The sequence below is a fragment of the Populus alba genome, chromosome 1, assembly GCF_005239225.2.
Source record: "Populus alba chromosome 1, ASM523922v2, whole genome shotgun sequence".
Classification (NCBI taxonomy): domain Eukaryota; kingdom Viridiplantae; phylum Streptophyta; class Magnoliopsida; order Malpighiales; family Salicaceae; genus Populus; species Populus alba.
The window spans coordinates 32,215,161-32,234,526 of record NC_133284.1 but is presented as its reverse complement, the minus strand read 5'-3'; the positions used below and the strand labels follow the sequence as shown (position 1 = coordinate 32,234,526).

The 19,366-nt window shown below is 32.0% G+C and overlaps 2 protein-coding genes, 1 long non-coding RNA gene and 1 pseudogene across 3 annotated transcripts; 2 read left to right on the top strand and 2 right to left on the bottom strand.

The window, feature by feature from the left end:
• Window positions 1-1,277, top strand: LOC118055553 (uncharacterized). Its single transcript, XR_012169534.1, has 2 exons — window positions 1-119; window positions 943-1,277. It is a non-coding gene; the product is annotated as an uncharacterized lncRNA (long non-coding RNA).
• A 3,888-nt stretch (window positions 1,278-5,165) lies between these two features.
• Window positions 5,166-7,236, bottom strand: LOC118055610 (annexin D8). The gene is made up of 6 exons (XM_035067565.1): window positions 7,164-7,236; window positions 6,780-6,925; window positions 6,458-6,676; window positions 5,979-6,191; window positions 5,750-5,839; window positions 5,166-5,616 (listed from the first exon to the last, which is right to left on the bottom strand). The coding sequence occupies exons 1-6, from the start codon at window positions 7,234-7,236 to the stop codon at window positions 5,410-5,412; spliced, it is 948 nt and encodes a 315-aa protein (XP_034923456.1). The 3' UTR covers window positions 5,166-5,409.
• Window positions 7,237-11,935: 4,699 nt separating this feature from the next.
• On the top strand, window positions 11,936-13,530 carry LOC118055518 (F-box protein SKIP23). Its single transcript, XM_035067438.2, has one exon. The coding sequence runs from the start codon at window positions 12,081-12,083 to the stop codon at window positions 13,287-13,289; it is 1,209 nt and encodes a 402-aa protein (XP_034923329.1). The 5' UTR covers window positions 11,936-12,080; the 3' UTR covers window positions 13,290-13,530.
• A 2,647-nt stretch (window positions 13,531-16,177) lies between these two features.
• Window positions 16,178-18,002, bottom strand: LOC118055517 (cytochrome P450 CYP94D108-like; annotated as a pseudogene).
• Between the last annotated feature and the right edge of the window lie 1,364 nt (window positions 18,003-19,366).

Below are 19,366 nucleotides of genomic sequence, written 5' to 3'. Positions count from 1 at the left end.
GTTTCAGCATCAACCCGATCGAGAGAGACGAGAGATGGCATTTGGAGTTCGCTTGTGTTTGTGTCTCCTTCTTGTCTTTGCTGTAATATCTTCAGCTCGAATCACCATTTCATTCTCAGGTATGTTTCTTCTGTTTTATTGGTTCGCTCCTGGTTAAAATCAAAGATATATATATATATTGTCTCCGGATGGGCAGTTTCTTCCCACATCTGGTCCAAACTTTCTTGACCATTGCATGATCCTGTCATCGCTTTACCTGATATCGCGATATCAGGATATGACCCTTTTGGCTAGCTAAGGTTTCTGCACTCTTAATTAGCTATGAAAGTCCTTAAAGAAGCGAGATTTTCTGTTGCTACACTAAAGGGTCCAGTTTGTAGTGTCAAGTTTGGTGATGCGTGTACACACGCGCATATAAGATTTAGAGCCATGAATCGAATTGCTGTTCCTTAGCATGCAGAGAAGCTCCCAAGACTTTCCTTGTGTTTAAGTTGAACAGAGGAGTTAATCAAGTCCAGTGCAACTCAGATTCCAGGAAATTAAATCAATGGGATGCCTGTTTTTTACGTCTTAATCTATGGTTAATAAGATTGTTATTTTTGTAATGTGTGCAAAGGCCAGCTAGATTCTGTGTGCATGGTCTGCTCTGCATCGATACATGTTAATCCTGCTTAATATTTATTAGCTATTATCATTATATTACTTCACTTATCTCACAGCACTTTCATAAGAGACAACATCCTTCGTTTTTTTCTTACCGCACTACACAGAGGATACATCATACATGATGATAATAATAATGACTATTATTATAACAAGTTGATTTAATTTAGGCCGAAACAAGTCTGGGAAATGAAGAGAATTTGTTCTTAGTGATTTAAACTGTGGGTCTGGTGTTGACTTAAAGGTTTCCAATAATTAAATGTGTTATTGTGCATGCAGATAACGAAATGGCCTTGGCTATAAAGGGGAGGTCCTTGAAGACTACTACACTGAACGATTACGGTGACCCAGTAGCAAACCGTGGGCACGATCCTTCACAAAGAAACAAGAACTGGGGTGGCAGCGGGCGGCGGTGGCCGTAAAGGCTGAGAGATTCTGTGATGCTTTCTTTATCTAATATTTTGGATTCTAACCTAAATATATATTGAATAAATAACACCGCTCACGTTTTGTACTTCAAGGTAGCTGATTTATACTCATTTGCCAGCTAAACATGTATTCTCTAAGGCGCCTTAGCTTCCTTATTTAATAATCGTCATCTTTCTTAATTTCAAGTTGCTGTGTCATGTCAAGTGCATATAGCTTCAGCATGGGCTCACGTACTTCGGTGCGGTAAACCATTATTTTCAAGAATTATTTAAGATTTTTCATATGCGAAGCATGATACGAGTTAATCTTCTCTGTGTGGAATGTTGTGCTATCAAACATTATTTCTATATTCATATATGATCCCAAAGGGGATATGTTGACGACAAAATAATATTTCACTTAGCTGTAAGGGGACATGCAAGGCAGTCGTTTCGAACTTCAGGTTAAGGATCATTAATTGCAAGTCTCAAAGTTCAAATTCTAAGAAATTCAATGTTGGATTCAGGGAATATGGGGAGCATTGCCCTCTATTATGTAAACTAAAATAAGAAATAATAATTCACAATCCACATCGGAAAGCAAAGAAGAGTCGGACTAGCAGCAGAAAAAACCCCGGCCTCGTGAGCTAATTAGCAGTAGATGAAAAGAAGAAGAAGAAGAAGAAGAAGATTTGATACATGTTAAAATCACTGATATACTAAAAAAACTCACCGAAACTACAACAGATCCCATTCCTCTCCTATACAATGCTGTTATCCACAAAATCCCCTACAATTAATATTCTTCATCAAATCCCAAGTAATTTCATTTGTATCATAACCAAAAAGTCATCAATGCGCACTCAAACCACAAATCATTATTAATTTTATTTTTTTTTTTTGTCAAAAAGGGAACTTGGCATTAAGTGGGTAATGATGTCATGACAATCTCAAGAGGAAGTTTTAACCACCCAGATTTGAGAACATGAGAAAAGAGTGCTATAAAGTCGTAAGATTTTTTAAAAAAAAAAAGTGATAAAATGATTATCTGAAATAATGAAGAATATTGCAAAAATCATTCAAAAAATTTTTTATTTTATATTGAAAAAACACAATTTATTTTTTATGAATATAAAGTTTTTTTTATCTCATATTAAAAAAACTAAAACCTTTATCTAATGTTTATATAATAAACTTTGATATGATATAGTACTATAATTTTTTAAAAAACTTGAAATTAATTTTATAATAGTCACAAAATCTTAACAAACTTTTTATTTTAAAAGTTTTATAACATTTACAACTTTTTTAATTCTCTAGCAGCTCTTTTATATTTTAAATTATTATAATAACTTTTTAATTTTTTAATTTATTTTTTGCCTAGTTGTTTCATGTTATAAGCAGCTTATATATACTATGCACTTTTACCATCAAAGTGTAACGAAAAGACCATAGTATGTCCTTTCATGTATTTGCAAAACTTGCTAATATTTTTTTTTGATCTTGATTTAACTGTTTCTGTAACCCTTATTAGCATTGTATTGAGAATATATCCTTAAAAACAATATATGTGCACGCCTCGAATTTCATTGTGTTTCTGTTGGTCATCTTATTACAACAACCATAGGGCACACCAAGGAAGTAAGATGTCAAAATATTCTTCGCCAGTAGAATGTTGTCCCAGTATCGAAGTTACTATTCCAAAATCTCCTACAACCATTCAGCTCATCAACGCTAAAACTACATTCTTCCGTCTACATCCAATCTTCTAGAGGTAGGACATCATCGCCGTTAGTCGAGTTACGTGCCATTAAAATCTCATGGATTATCTTGAAATTCTATTTGCATGGACAAAGGCAACCGCCACCAGCCGCATCCTGGATATTCACTTCAATTTGTTGGTCTTCATAGGCTCTTGTTCAAACTTTAAACGCTTTGATTAAGGATGTTGCTCAATGAAAACAGGAGGAGTCTTAAAGCTCGAGCTCAGATCAACGTTATTCTGAATGATGTTTATCGAACCTTGCTTTTCTTCTAGATTATACTCTAGCATAAGCCAACGATTTTCTTTTTTTGAATTTCGACGAAGGACGCAGTTCCTCGGATTCGACAACAAAGATCTATCAAGATTATACTCTAGCATAAGCCAACGATTTTCTTTTTTTGAATTTCGACGAAGGACGCAGTTCCTCGGATTCGACAACAAAGATCTATCAAGATTATACTCTAGCATAAGCCAACGATCATCGTGCTTCTTCGAGCTATAGGATTTCTATAGCCTTATCTCTTTTCCATCTATGTGATTCGTTTAGCTATAAATGTGTCGCCATGATCGCCATGCCTTGTAACCCCGTTACATCAACTCCATGTCGCATTCTCGAATTATTAGATTCCTTTCTTTTAATTGAGTAAAAAATGTAAAGGTACTCCTTGTTAGATCCTCCAAAGCTCTCTCAAGTCTCAAGGTTTTTTATTACCGCAAAGATTACAATTTTTGACTGCATCAGGCACTGGAATTCCCTTAGTTTTTTGGTAAAGGTAGTAACAATCAAGTTCATCATGATCAGTTGGGAAGATCTTAAATGTTAATAACTAATCTTAACAAAGAACTTAGTGATGAGAAAGGATAGAGAATTAGAAGAATTTAGAGGGAAGGAAAAGTTTTTGCAAATTACATAAATGTTATGTAATTCCACTTCAACTATATATAATTACAATCTCTAGTAATGCCACTTCTGTAGGTAGTGGTGAGTAACCATACATAGCCTGAAAATGTCTTTTTTTTAAAAAAAAAATCTGGAATGATAGCTAGAATGGTAACACCATTGTGCCAAAGCCAACCATTAATGTCATTGCTTAGGATTATTCATGGACATACATCTCAAGTATGTTTTTAGGCAATGATTCACTATCTTTTCTGATTGCCCATTAGATTTTCGATGATAAGTTAAGCTCATGAATAACTAGACTCCTAACAACTTGAATAATTTCTTATGTAACAAATTAGTACACATCTTATATCTGTCAGTGATAATGATCATCAATAATTCATAGAACTTTTAAAATTAGTTTAGGAATACCTAAGCTACAATCTTAGCAATGAAAGTACAATAAAATGATTAATGTACTTAGTAAATTTATCTATTATTGCCATTATAGTATCCTTTCTTTAAGACTTTGGAAGTCCTTCCACAAAAACCATTGAAATGTCTCTTTATACTTTACTAAAAGTTTGTTTAGCAATTGTGGTTGCGGTTGCTTTTCAAATAACTTTTCATGCTAAAATGCATGTCAATGATATTTTTGTATTTTTTTAAAAATTATTTTTGACATCAGCACATCAAAATGATTTGAAACTAAAAACATATTAATTTAAAGTTAATAAAAAAAAATTGAAATTTTTTTAAAAACACTTTTAAAAAACAGAAACAAACAGGCTCTAAGTATAGACACGAGGGTTATAAGAGTCTAGGGTAAGCTAGCCATCCTCTCTTCAATTTTGCTTTATTGTACGCATCACATTCCTTTATCAATTACACATCATTTTTATCATTTTTTAATTTTTTTATCTTTCAAATTTGATTCATATTCTTTTGATTGCTATTTGTTTTATTTGAAATAATTTATAAAATTAGTTTTTTTAAAATCTCATTTTCTTTTAACTTTTTTATCTATCAATTTTAATATCTATTTATTTTAATAACTGAAAAAAAAAATGAAACATTAATGATATCAGTTCTTTTCTAACAAAAAAAAAAAAAAACAATAACAATAACAACAAGTGGAAATCAGGTTAGCTTTTAATTATTTATTACTCACTGAGTTGTGACTCACCGAGTAATTACTGCCGTGGTTGACAACTGACCTCGACAATGACCAAAACCTTCTCTATGCCTTGCCGTTTGGGTGAGCAGGGGGTTTTGATTCCCTTTGTGCTCTGCTATATATGAAAATCATAACAGCCCAATTAATTAATGGAGAAGTTAGTCTTGGAGGATTTGCCGAGACAGAGCAAGGAACTTCGGTTAGACGATTAACTAATATTTGAAATTGATTTGATATTATTAATTAAGATTGACTAAAGAAAGGCACAGAACCAGAACAAAGTCATGGCAATAATAAGCGAAGACACGACAAGGGAGACGGAGTCTCGTACAACCAAAACTAAAGAAACTATAATTGCTCAACAATTCTGAATCAAAGAGAACAAGAATAAAGCTCTCATTATTTGAAGCTTGACTGGATGAAGATGACCAAAAATTCCAATGAAATGCAGCTTCTTGACCATACAGATGATGCCAACACAACGCATCATTTTGTATGTGTGGTTTAGAGCTGATCAATTCTTCTCATTCCCCAGTAAGGTCAGAAGGAATTCCTTGTATTCTCCATGCGTGTCTGCTGCTACTGCTTGTTCGAGAGAGACGTTGTTTCTCTTCAGGTAGAGCTCCTTGATCTCCTTCAAATCTTTCTCTGCACGCGTGACGATCACACGACTAAGAGCATCTTCATCGGTGTCCTCTTTATGGATGGCCCTTCGCAAGACCTGCATGTGCACAGATACCGGTGAATTAACCGTGTCGAATAGTGTATAAAGGCCGGTGCAGTTTTGCTGTGTATAACATCAAATGAATTGCGAGTATCATTTAAGATCTTCATGATCTTGTAGAATACCATACCTTAACAAAGTACTTTCTTGGATCTCGAATGCACCGGACTGCAGTTCGCAAGGCACCTAGATATTCATCAATGGGGTCTCCCAGCAGCCCCTAACAGCCAAAATATATAGCAGACGAATTGGATGATGTGCTAATTTCTTAATCAGATGTTTCTTTCATTTTCTCCAATCAATTAAATCAAGTAATTGTAGAGAATATAAAGCATGTGATATTCTTGAATTAATTATACCTTGGAAATGGATTTTCCATGGATGTCTTGGTAACGATTGAAAGTTGCATTGAGCTGTGCCTTGCTCCTTGTAGTCAATACCCTAACCAATTCATCATGGTTAAAAGCCTTTCCATATACATCATCATGGAGAAGACCAGCTTCAGAAATCGCCAAATCTTCGTCAACTTCATCGCCATCATATCTATAGGCGCTTACGAGAGCAACCAAGACCTGCGTGGTGATCCATTAAGCAACAAATCAATGCCCATGAATAGTTCTATTCATAATTGCAAATCTCTTTGGCTTCTCTATCGAGATTGTTTTTTTTTATTTCTTAATTTTTCATGCAACAATATTTCTTGTCTAGTTCTGAAGTTATTAATTTCAGTGGTTTACTTCAAATATAATCCCAACCCTTAAAGTGTTAACTAGCTAGGGCATGCGAATAATTAATAAAAAAAGAACAAGAAATGCTTTATAGAAGTCTAGATGTATACTTTTCGAATGTCACCCTTGGTATGAAGGGCCACATCTTCTTCGAGGGAATGCCTGTAACGAAACCGGTAGGCACGCTTCACTGCCAAGAGATCTTCCGGTGATCCGACACATGCAATTTCAACAATTACTCTGTAATCAGGTTTTGATTTCTTCAAAGCCGCGTTGGCAAGGACAGCATCTCTGTCAGCTGGCTCCAAGGTCCAGTGGCTCATTGCTCTCTATTTTATTGTCCACAAAAGATTTTAACGATCAAGAATGTCATCCATGTAATGATAGATAAAAATCCATGCAAGTAAATGAGGTGAACATTAAGAAATTAACCTCAAAATCTCCGGAGATCTCAGATTTAAGTTGATGAATTAGATCCTCATGGTATATCTCTTCATAAGCTAGCCTGATAAGTTTCCTCTGAAACGAATTTCGATTCCCCAGCACTGATATTATGGCTTTCTCATCGGTTCCCATTCCTGAAACATCGATGATTTAATGCTATGATTTGCATGGACTTTCAATCATTCACGCATGGATGTAAGATTAGCAACAGAAAGGAACATTAAAAGGCCCAATTAACCAGAATTGATTTTGATTATTAATAAGTTGTGATAATTTCAAAAAGTTGCTGGAGAAACGCCAACTCAATTCCATTTCTAACGATCTAAGCTCGTTTATATAAGAAGGAGGATTAGAAGGAGGGAGGAACCATACCTAGACAAGCCTTCTTGATTGTTTCTGCATCTTCAACGGGAGAAAAGTCTTTGGGAGCAACAACTGTGGCCATTTTCAAAAAACAATGTATTGCTTGGTTTTCCTTCTCTCTCGATTTTTCATATTTATAGAGGCCAAGCCTTGCTCTTTAATGATGGTACAGTTTCACAAATTAACTGTCATGAAGAATAAACGGAATGAAAACTCATGCAAACATTCATTTTTCATAAATAGACTTACGTTACATTGCACAGCTTCTTCTTCCTTTTTTCCTATGGGGAAATATCCATGTAAGTCCCTCATCTCTTCATTATCTATCAACTGAGTCTCTAACTCTCTATTTTAACATAGCTTTCTGACTCAATTGCATATATTACGTAGCAAATTTGATGTTTTCTGAGGAGAGTTTCGCATTTGTCATTAAGAACCAGGTAGATTTTGTAAGTAGGATCCAATTGAAGTATTAATGATACTTTGGGGATCAAATTAATAAGATTGATGAGAATTAGTTCATTGTCAAGGAACTAATTTGAGCCGCCCTCCTCTTTTTCGGGTCTCCTTTGCTTGACCAAACACGACCGCGTCAACCAATGTCCAATTAATGAGTCCTTGCCCTGTTGTGCAAACCCTTGCCCAAATTTAGTTTTCTTTCTTTATCATTTATGTTTAATTTTTATATAAAGATTTTATTTATTTTCTTAATAAGTTCCGTATTTATGTTTACCAAATAAAAATTATTTTTAATAGTTCAATTTAATTAGATTAGTTTATTGTATAGTATGAAATTGTTTCAATAATACGCTCTAGTTTTGTTTTGTTATGTTAATATCAATTTAGTTTCTATATAATTTTTTTTCTCTTAATTTAAACTGTAACAAAAGGCTAGCATTTAATTTTCTCTTTACCTTCAATTTTTATTTGAATATATAATTTATTACCTCTAAAAACAGTAAACTGAAAGTATACACATGACGTTATTTGTACGCTTCAATTAAATTTTTTTAATGGAAGATTCGATTGATAAAATCTCGTATCAACTCAACCGTTAGTTTTTGTTGTTAGAATTTGTCTTTGTAAAATTTTGATTTTTTTATAGATGAAAGGGTTTTTTTTTTTTTTTTTTAAAATCCATATAAAGGAAGATAGGTGGAGGGGGGATTTTGTTTTAGAAAACTTAAAATTAAAAACCCGGACAATGCATGATTGTCAGCTGGAGATATTAAAATGAACCCTTTTATACTATGAACGTAACAGATAGAATTCAGTAATAAGTGGTTGTTAAAGGTGAAGATGTAGAAAAATTAGTGAGATTATAGTCATAGTGCATATTAGATATGTTGTTTGCACTTTATCACGGGCAACAATTTTTTTGATGCAAAATAAGTGATAAGTTAAAAAAAAATCAATTCTAGAGTTATTGATTCAAATAGTAAATTAAATAATACGAAAAAAAAAAACAATAAGAAATAAAATGACAAAAAAATAAAAAAATCATATCCAAACCTATTTGGATTATCAAATAACTCAATGCTAACTTAATTAAAGAAAAATCGCAAAAACATAGAGTAAAACTTCAAAAAATAAAAAAGAGAGACAAACCTGAACTTAAAAAAAAAAAGAAGGAAAAATCAAGTAAACTCGGATGAACTTTTAAACATAGTCTAATCTAAAAAATTTGTAACTTGTTAAATCATGGACTTGAATTTAATCAAAAAGTTTAAATGTCATCCAATTTAATTTTAAAAAATGGAATCATTGAAAAAATATTAACAAAAAAAAATTTCAAAATAAAAAAAACAAAAAAATAAGGATAAAATCTAATAGGAAAACACCTAATGAAGATGATATTGGGAAAAAAAATGATCCCAGAAACAGAAATTAAAATTAAAAGAATTAAGACCAAACTTAAAAGATTAGAAAAGAAATTAATGAGTTTGAGATAACTTTATAAAAAATATTTTATTTTTATGAAACCTAATCCCTTGATGAACTTAATATTAAAAGATGTAACTGAAATTAAAAAAAAAATATAAAAAACACTATTTAAAGTGAATAGTATTTTACTATAAGCTCTTTACATACACCATTCAAGTGAATAGTATCATTTGAGGAGAGGTATCTCTAAACTTTCTCATCCTTGAAACATCGATGATTTAATGCTATTACTTTAAATAGTTGGATTAATATCCACCATATATATATATATATAATTAGTGTTATGTTAGATATGCTCCAAGTTGGATTAATTTTTTTTTAATATAAAAAAAATATCCAGGTATTGCTAATTTTTTTTAGTAAAAAAAATAAATACAGTCATATTGGCGGGTCCAAAAACAACTTGAATGACCAGTAAGAACATAGTATGACTCGAGATAAATATATAGGATAATAATTGTTTTAATAAAAATTAAAATGATAAAATATTGGATTGATTTAAGTCAATTTGTCAATCTGTATATCAAGTCACAAGATAATGATAACCCTATATAAATCAAATCAAAACAAATTATGAAATATAATTTTTAATAAACTCAATGCTGACTGATAAAACTGGAAAAAAAATCAATTCAAAAAAGACCAAAAAAAATAATACAATTCAATTCGGGTTAACCTGTCAAACTTGTAACCCGAGCAATGAAAAATTAGCGAGATTATAGTCATGGTGCATATTAGATATATTGTTTTCAATTTATCACGGCCAGCAACAACAAAAAAATTCAATTCGGATTTCTTTTATGTAAAATATGTGATAAGTTAAAAAAAAAAAAAAAAATTCAATTCTAAACTCATTGGTTCAAATGGTAAATTAAATAATATGAAAAAAAACAACAACAACAAATAAAATGGCAAAAAAATAAAAAATAAAAAGCACACCTGAACCTATTCAGATTATCAAATAACTCAATGCTGACCTAATTAAAGAAAAACCACCAAAAAATAAGAGAGTAAAACTTTAAAAAAAAAAAAGAAAAAAAAAAAGAAAGAGAAACCACAACTTAAAAAAAAAAAAAAAAACCAAGTAAACTCAAATGAACCTTCTAAACATAGTCTAATCTAAAAAACCTATAATTTATTAAATCATGGACTTGAATTTAATCAAAAGGCTTAAATGTCATCCAATTTGATTTTGAAGGATGTAATTGTTGAAAAAATATTAATAAAATAACTTATAAAATAATAAAAAAATAAGGCTAAAATCTAATAGGAAAAACCCAATGAAGATGAAATTTGAAAAAAAAAAAATGATCCTAAAAAATGAAATTAAAATTAAAAGAATTAAGACCGAACTTAAAAGATTAGAAAATCATTGGGGGTTAAATTGAAAATCATTTGTAATATGATATATTATTTTTAGATTAACAATAGTAGGAGTGAAATAAAAAAAAAAAATATTGAGGGCTAATCCAATAGAAAAATAAAATGTTGAAAAAAAAATTAAAAAAAATTCAATTAAAAAAAAAAACTATAGTTAACCGAGTTAATTCGTTAAACTCACGGTTTAGGTAATGAGTTTGAAATAAGCTCATAAAAAATAAATTAATATTTTTTTAATGAAATTGAATCCTCTAATGAACTTAATATTAAAAGATGATTGAAAAAAAAAAATATATAAAAAACACTATTTGAGTAAATAGTATTTTACTATAAAATCTTTACATAGTGAATAGTTTCATGTTAGAGAGGGTATGCTTAAACTTTCTAATCCTTGAGCTTTATATATATAAAGTTTTAGTGATATGTTAAATTAGTCTGCAATATGCTGTAAGTTGGATCAATTGTTTTTTAATAAAAAAAATATCTAGGTGTTGCTAATTGTTTTTAGTAAAAATATAAAAATTGTGAGAATTGATTTAATGTGACTCAGTTATATTAGCGGGTCCAAAAACAATTTAAATAACCGATAAGAACATAATATGACTCTAGATAAATATATAGGATAATAATTGTTTTAATAAATATTGAAATAACAACATATTGAATTGATTTAGGTCAATTTATCAATTCGCATATCAATTCCTAATAAATTTAATATTGAATAATAAAATTAAAATTAAAAAAAAAACAATGAATTGGAAAAAAAAAAACATTACATAAATATTGTTGTGAGAAAAGAGGTATAATAAAAAAATACTTTTTTTTTTTATCAACAAAGAGGCTATAAGAAAACTTTTCTTTTTTGAGTTTTAGATAATATTTCGTTGTAATTTTTTAAAGTATTTTTATTTAAACAATATATTAAAAATAATATATTTTTTCAATCTTTAAAATTTATTTTTAATATTAGTTCATTAAAATAATTTTAAAAAAATAAATTTAAATAAAAAATATTTTTTTAAAATATGATTTTACTGGAACAAATACTACGGACTCCTATTTCTTTGTATATTAAAGATAGCAAGATTTGAAGTATTTCAAATTTATTGTTAATATACTGATATATATTTAAGGTTAATAAGGAAAGTTAAATTAAAAAAATTATAAATTTAAAAGCCCAATTTAATGTAAGTCAATTTAAAAAAAAAATCAAAAAAGTCTATTTAATGGTATGATTAGATTTTCTGGTTTTATAGCAAAAAAAAAAAATTAAATTTAACTGAACCGATTGGTTCAGTTTGAACTAGAATTCAGTTCGGTTTAGTTTAAATTTTCAAAAATTTGAGTTATTTAATTTGGTTGGTTTTTATAATTTAAACCGAACTGAACCAATGCATGAATATGCCTAACGAGGAGGGTATAATAAAATCATCTGCTCTCTCATTCTTTTATTACGAATATAGCTGAATTTTCCAAATAGAAATAGCTTTCAATGGCTGAAACTCATTTTCAAGAATCCAGTACCTTTGTATCCCCTCCCCTTTTCACAATCTCTTGCTCTCTGTCTCTCTCTCTCAAGAAAAACAAAAAAGCAACAGAGATATGGATTCAACCTCACCACCCCAATGGTCATCTCTTCCAAGTGATCTTTTGTTCAATATCGCCAGCATCCTCGGCACTCGCATTGATTTGCTTAGTCTCCGTGCTGTTTGCAACTCATGGCGTTCCTCTCTTCCTCTCCCTCCCAAAGCTCCCCTCGTCAAACTTCCTTTTCCCATTGACCCCAATAACCCTAACCTCAATCCTAACCGCCATGGCCACTTTGCACTTAGTGAGTCCTTCAGTTACTCTCTCGAACCCATCAACAGAGACCCAAAAAGGACTTGGCTTATCAAAATTCAAGAGTCAGAATCTGGGAATGTTATTCTCAAAGACCCCCTTACTCGACACCCACTTGCTGGCTTAGATCGTTTGCCTAAAGTTTTGAACTTATTGGATTACAGAGTTAAGGAGATAAGCAAAGGGTATTATGTTGAGTTTGTTGAGCAAGGTAAAACCCCTTATCCTTCCATCTTTGTTAATGAAATGAAGTCGTGTATTTCTATCAAGCAAGTTGCTGTTTCTACGAGTTTTGACAAAATTGATGATGATGGTTTTGTTGTTATGGTGATATATAATGGTGGAAAGCTGGCTTTGTGGAGAATGGGAGACGATAAATGGAGTAGTGTGAATGATATTCTAGAAGGATATGTATATGATAGTGTTGCTTATAGTAATGGGAAGTTTTTTGCTATTGACGTCAATGGATTGACAATTAGTATTGATCCAGCGAAAGCTTCGTTTGAGATCATGGAAGTTGCTCCAGCAAAACCACGGTCTGGGTTTGGACACGGTGATAAGTTTAAGTACCTGGTTAAGTGGTTCTCAGATTTGTTTTTAATTGAGAAGTACCATGAAGATCTTTTTTATTGGTCGGAGTCGGATGATGAAGATGATTATCACATCAAATTTAAAATTTACAAGATGAATGAAGTGGAGTGTGATTGGGTTGAGATGGATGGATTGAAAGATGCTGTATTGTTTCTTGGTGATGGTTGTTCTTTCTTTGTTTGGGCTAATGATTTTGCTTGGTGGAAAGGGAATTGTATTTGTTTTCTTAATTACTTGTTTATGGGATCTGGTAGTGACGGCCCAGGGCCCATGGCTGGCATTTTTGATTTTGAGGATGGTATTTCTAGGAAGTTATCCAAGTTCTCAAGTTGTTCAAAGCTTTTTTGGCCACCACCATCTTGGCTCAAGCACTACCGCTGAATGTCTAGACACCTAAAGTACGAATTTCTCTTGAGCTTTTGGATATCAGTTCATGGTACAAATTATTGGTTGTCAAATCCATTTATGGTATCATTTTTATTCCTTGGAAGAATCAAGGGTATCTGTAAATATTTGTGCATTTTTTCTCTCCATCTTATCATATCTTGTTAGAAGTTGAATTCTGAATCTCCTTCTTGTCATTCTCTTTTTATCTTTTCTTAGACGAATGTTGATTTTGTAATTGTCGGATTTTAATTTGCTGCAATCAACTAAGGGCATATTGACAAGTTCAAATAATATATTATATGATCTAAGCATAGAAGCACTATTGCGTACTCTTGTTTGTTTGTCTCTCAATATCACTATGTTGTATTTATTGCCACTTTTTTTCCGTTTTTGTAAAATAGGCAGCACTTTTTCAAGATAGAATTCATATCCAATCCCCCCACCTCCCTTACCACCTAAGCTAACCCTCGGAATATTTATTTCATTAACATTATATGAAATTGTTTGTGAAGACAACGTTTAGATATTTTTATGCAGACAAGTCCCTTGGGACATTTCCAGCTCGTCATAATTTTAGGATCCATGTCACAAGCTGGCGCTTGATTCTTTAATTCCCTCACTTATTCTTTCTTCTTCTTATCTCTTCCCCAACTTGAGGAAATTTTTCCGTTTCCTGCTGAAGATTTCTTGTAAGTGATAATACGACCTGGAAATCCTCATTCCAAGTTGTTGGAAAATCAACTAGCACACAGAGCATAACAAGCCATTACTTCATTTGGTTATTATTACTAGTGCTTAGATCATCTGGCTAAAATGGACGATAAAATATTTGAGAATTTTTGGCCAAATACAAGTATTCAGCTGTTTCGAGATATTTCCAGCCTGATTGACATTTCCATTGCCCTAATTTATATTATAGCTGCTTAGGGGGATTTCAGTGATCATGTGTTTTGAGTTGAGGAAGTTTTTGCTTACTCTGAGTATTTTTATTTTCATAGCATCCACTATTTGAAAACATGTTGAATTTTCTTGAACTTTCTGATTTGTGTTAGATGTTCCAAATATTATAGACATTTGTTACATCTTATGTTCACTAGTGTGCTTTCATTCTATTTTTCCTAGATTTTTTTCTTTTACCCTGCTTCTTGCAGGCTAGCTGTTTGAAAGATCTTCTTGCTTGTATACCTCTATGGAGATAATCAAAGCCATAAAATTTTATCAAGGAAGTAGCAACTGCTTAGCTAATCTTAGTTGCATAAATAATGCAAAGCAGTAGTCTCTTCCTTTACATCACCTACTGTGTGCCAGATGGTAGTTTTGTGATCTAATATAATAACGACTGTTGATGCTTTTGTTATAAAGATGGTTTTGATTTTGCATTATATTTCCATTTACTCATGGAATGTTATTTTAGTTTTCAAACTGTTAAGAATAGCAGGTTGATTCTTCTTGTTCCATTGCTTTGAATGAAATGAAAGTTAAACCATGCTGGTAGAAGCTGAGATTAGTGGACCTATGAAATGGTCAACAGGTGATTTCATGTCTTGTTCTGCCTTGCATAGGCATAAAGATCTTCGCACCTTGTTTGAATTGGGCATGTTAGGGGGAGTTACCGTGGATTAACAGATGATTTTGAACTTTCAAGTATGTTTAGATTGTGCTTTCAAGTATGTTTAGATTTGTGCTTTTAAGTAAAAGGTTATAATAATTTCTCCCTTTTGGATGAGGATGTAGAACTGTGCCCATATTTTTCACCATCATCGGCGTACATAGAGGGGGGGTTAATTTATACACCTTTGTTTAGGGAGCATGGTGAGCTTTGCAGTCACGAGTTTCAGCATCAATGAGACAGAGAGAGATGGCATTTGAATTTTGCTTGTTTTTGTGTCTCTTGCTTGTCTTTGCTGCAAGTGCTCTGCCAGTAACACCATTTCATTCTCAGGTATTCTCTTCAGTTTTTATTATAGTTATCATTTACAATAGGTGACTGAGAGGGAAATGATAGGTTTTGTTGCTGGTGTCTGGTAGTGACTTTAGCAAACCGAGGACCCGGATAACCACCTTCACCAAAAATAGACTGACTTGTTTGAGGAACCTCTTTTTGCTGGATAATTAACAATTACAGTGTATATATTATATATCATTGATTTGGGGCCGAGAGTGGCTTTAACTTTATTTCAATATTTGACAGTTTTTTTTTTCTTTTTTCTTTTTTGTTGAAAATTGATGTTGGTAACTAGAGCCAGTAGTAGAGCCTGTACCATTCGAACACAGAAATGGGTTTAGGATATGAGCCATTTAGCTAAGGTATCTTTAATTCTTTGGCCATGGAAAATCCTTAAAGAATGCAAGTTTTTTATTTTTTGGTTACGATTAAAGAATGCATTTTGAAAGGTCGTCGGTGCTTTGCCTGCATTCACAGCCAAGCCGTGGATTGAATCCCAGTTCCTTAACCCAGTAGCTCCGAAACTTTACCTTGTTCAGTTTCAAAGAAAGTTAATCTAGTATTCTGAAACTCACATTTCAGGGAAATAAAAACATGGTAGGATGTTCTTTATTTGCATCTTAATATATGTTTAATCAGGGTGGGTTTGCTGGTATTGTAGTGTGCAATAAGGCCAGATGGTTAAAGAAGCTCTCTTAATTTATGTTATTGCACACGGTCTTCTTCTTCGCATCAATTCTTGTCGCTGCTGCTTACTAGCTACCATCTTGTTATAGTTCTTCACAAATCACAGCCCATTGCATCAGTGAAATAGCCTTAAATGACTGCAAGCAAGCAGATTAGTTCATGTTTACCACCATCTAAGATGCCTTTTGAAACTGTATTCTAGACCAAAAGGTGTTTCATGTTTTGAATCCTTTTGATCAATATAATATAATGACGTGAAAAATAATTTTCAAATTATAAAATCCTTTGTTTTGTTTACCAATTGGTTCATGCAGAAACAAATAGTTGATTACACCTTCCAAGAAATCTTAGCATAGACAGAACAATTTATGAAGTGCAAATCAAAATCATGAGTTACAAATCAGTCAACCTGTTGCTCGTTAATCTCGTTTGTTGACTTGTGATTCATTGTTGAGATGTCACTCTCTTCTTCAGCCTAACAGGCAAGCCCCCTCTCATCTTGAGAACCATGGTTAATCTGTAAGGCGGGTTCATCATTTTATTTGCAGTGGCGCCTCCATCAACAGGCAAGATCTCAAACTCATGCATCACAGCTGCAGCTATTGCCTTCATTTGGATATAAGCCATTTGCTTCCCCAAACACATCCTGGGACCGCAATGAAACACAGGATATCTAAATTGATCAAACGGTTGATACACTCCATCACTATCTACCCACCTCTCAGGCTTAAACTCCCTGCAATCCTGACCCCACACTCTCTCCATCCTACCCATTGCATAAGCAGAGTAATCAGCAAACCACCCTTTCCTAACATAGGTCCCATCTGGTAATATATCATCCTCCACCGTTGATCTTGAATTGATTGGCACAGGTGGAAACAACCTCATTGACTCTGATAGAGCAGCGTGCAAATAGTGAAAATTCTTCAACTCTTCGTAGCTAAAAATCCCTGTCCCTGAATCTGTCGCAGGCAGCGGGGCGGCCGATGATATTTCATTGTAAATCAAAGACCCACAATGAGGGTTGCCAGCAATTAACCAAAAAAACCATGTTAAAGCTGTTGAAGTTGAGTCCTTGCCAGCAAGCACAAAGCTTATGATTATGTCTCTCAAGAACTTCCTTTTATGTTCTTGATCTTGAAATTCCATGTCAGAACTCAACGACATAAATCTTGATTCTTGCCGCCATCTTGTTCTTGTCTCGATTTTATTACAGCCAAAGCAAACTCATTAATCACTTTAACAGCTTCTTTAAGTCTCTTCTCTGATCCTATATTCAAGGATCTTTGAAGCTTCCATAACGCAGGAAGTCGTGGAGCCCTAAATCTTGAAAACCCAATTTCCACAGCATCATCAAAAGCCTCAACAAAAGTTAAATTTGACATGGATTCAGGGTCAATCCCCAAAGCAACTTTGCAGATGTTAGTGAAAGTGAACTTTTGCAACACCTCTTGCATATCGATGATCAAGTTGTGATCACATGCTTTAAATAAGTCTGGCATGAGCCTTTTGGACAGTTCAGATTTGACTATATCTGATACGAAGTGTTTGAGAGATTTAGTGTTGAATTCATGGCTAGCAATCTTACGTTGTACAGTCCAGAGGTGACCATCAACGTTAAAGATTCCATGGCCAAGGAGTTCTTGGAGATAGTCAAGATAACGATAACCTTTGATATAGTTGGAGAAGTTGGTGACAAGGAGGTGCTCTACATTGACAGGGTTGGCAGTGCAGATGATATGGGAGAGGTTGAGACAGTTGTTGACTTGGAGAGTCGATGATGGGGTTTTGGAGAGCATGTCAGCGACCCAGTCGTGGAAGCGGTGGCGGTTGCGGAGGAGGCCGGGGAGGTTTCCTATTATAGGGTAAGATTCTGGACATGGGGTTTTGCTTGGAGGATGAGAAGTGGAGCGGAAGAAGCAAATGAAGATGAGGACTGAAATGGAAGTGAGAAACAAGATAAGAAAGGAGAGTTCAAACATCATTTAGCTCAGATGGAGGTTATGTGGAAGAAATAATGTGGAGGCTTTTCTTCCCCGTCGTATCTAATCCATGGCTGATCTTTGACTTTATGCCCGGTTTACTAACATGTGGAAACCAAACCATCACAAGGATAATAGTGTGTGTATACACACACACTAAGATAATTCTCGGACCAAAATTTTTTTTCCTCTAAAAATATAATATTAAGATGAAAGAAAGTTTATTAATTGAGTTATTAAACACAATTTCACTGGTCAAATCTAAAATATTTTGGTTATAATTTCTGTTAAAATCAAGTTTTAAATTAAATTATATAAAAATTATTTTGATGCAATTAAGTTGATTTGAAGGGTTAAAAAAATTTCAAATAACTTATAAAAATATAGTTTAACTTTAAAAATATTTTCAAGATGATATATTTATTCAAAAAATATTACAATGATGACTTGTTGGATTAACATATATCAAACTATGTTAACATGTCGAACCTATAATTTGAGTAATGAATTTCATTGAATTTAATAACTTTTTTAAAATAATTATTTTTATTTAATTATATGATAAAAAAAAATAGATGTTTGCAAAAAGAGTATCAACTCAATACCTAGATGTTTTTATGAGATTACTATAACCCTATAAAAACTAAATCATGAAGTCTATTTCTCAATAATTAAGTTTTTTAACTATTTTTATTTAATAATATGATAAGAAAATATATATTTAAAAAAAACTGAATAAAACCCAATGTTGGCATATTGTTTTAAGATCACGATAACTTCATAAAAATAAATTAAAATAAATTATGAAACCATTTCATAAAAATTATGTTTTTTAAACTATTTTTTTTAACAATATGATAGATCATTTTTTATTTAACAATATGATAGGAAAAAAAATAGATCTTACAAGTACTAACCCAATGTCAGGACTGTGATAATTCCTTATAAAAAAATCCAAATAAATAAAAAGTCTAATTTCTTAAACGAATTAATATATATATATATATATATATATATATATATATATATATATTAAAAAAAACATCTATATATGTTGCATCAAGGGATGATAGTTTCAACTTTCACCCGAATAAAAAAAATCTTTAGAAAATTGAAATGAATTATATATTTTATTGATAATAATAATAAAAAAAAAATATAGAGCATGAGAAGACTAAGCTTATAGGTAAAATGATATTTTTTAGTGGATCAATAGTTATTCTCACTTTCAATAGGGATACAAATGTATTTACAACTTTTTTTAAACAGTGAAATACATTTCACTTTCCTTAAAAGAAATCAATCAAATAGGTTGCCAGGTTTTTTTTTTTAAGATTTTTTATGGTTAAATTACTAATTTACCCTTTTATGTACAGTGCAATCATGAAATTACCAACCCTTTTCATCTCATGATTCAGCATTTAACATTTTTGTTTTTAAAATTATTTTTATGATTT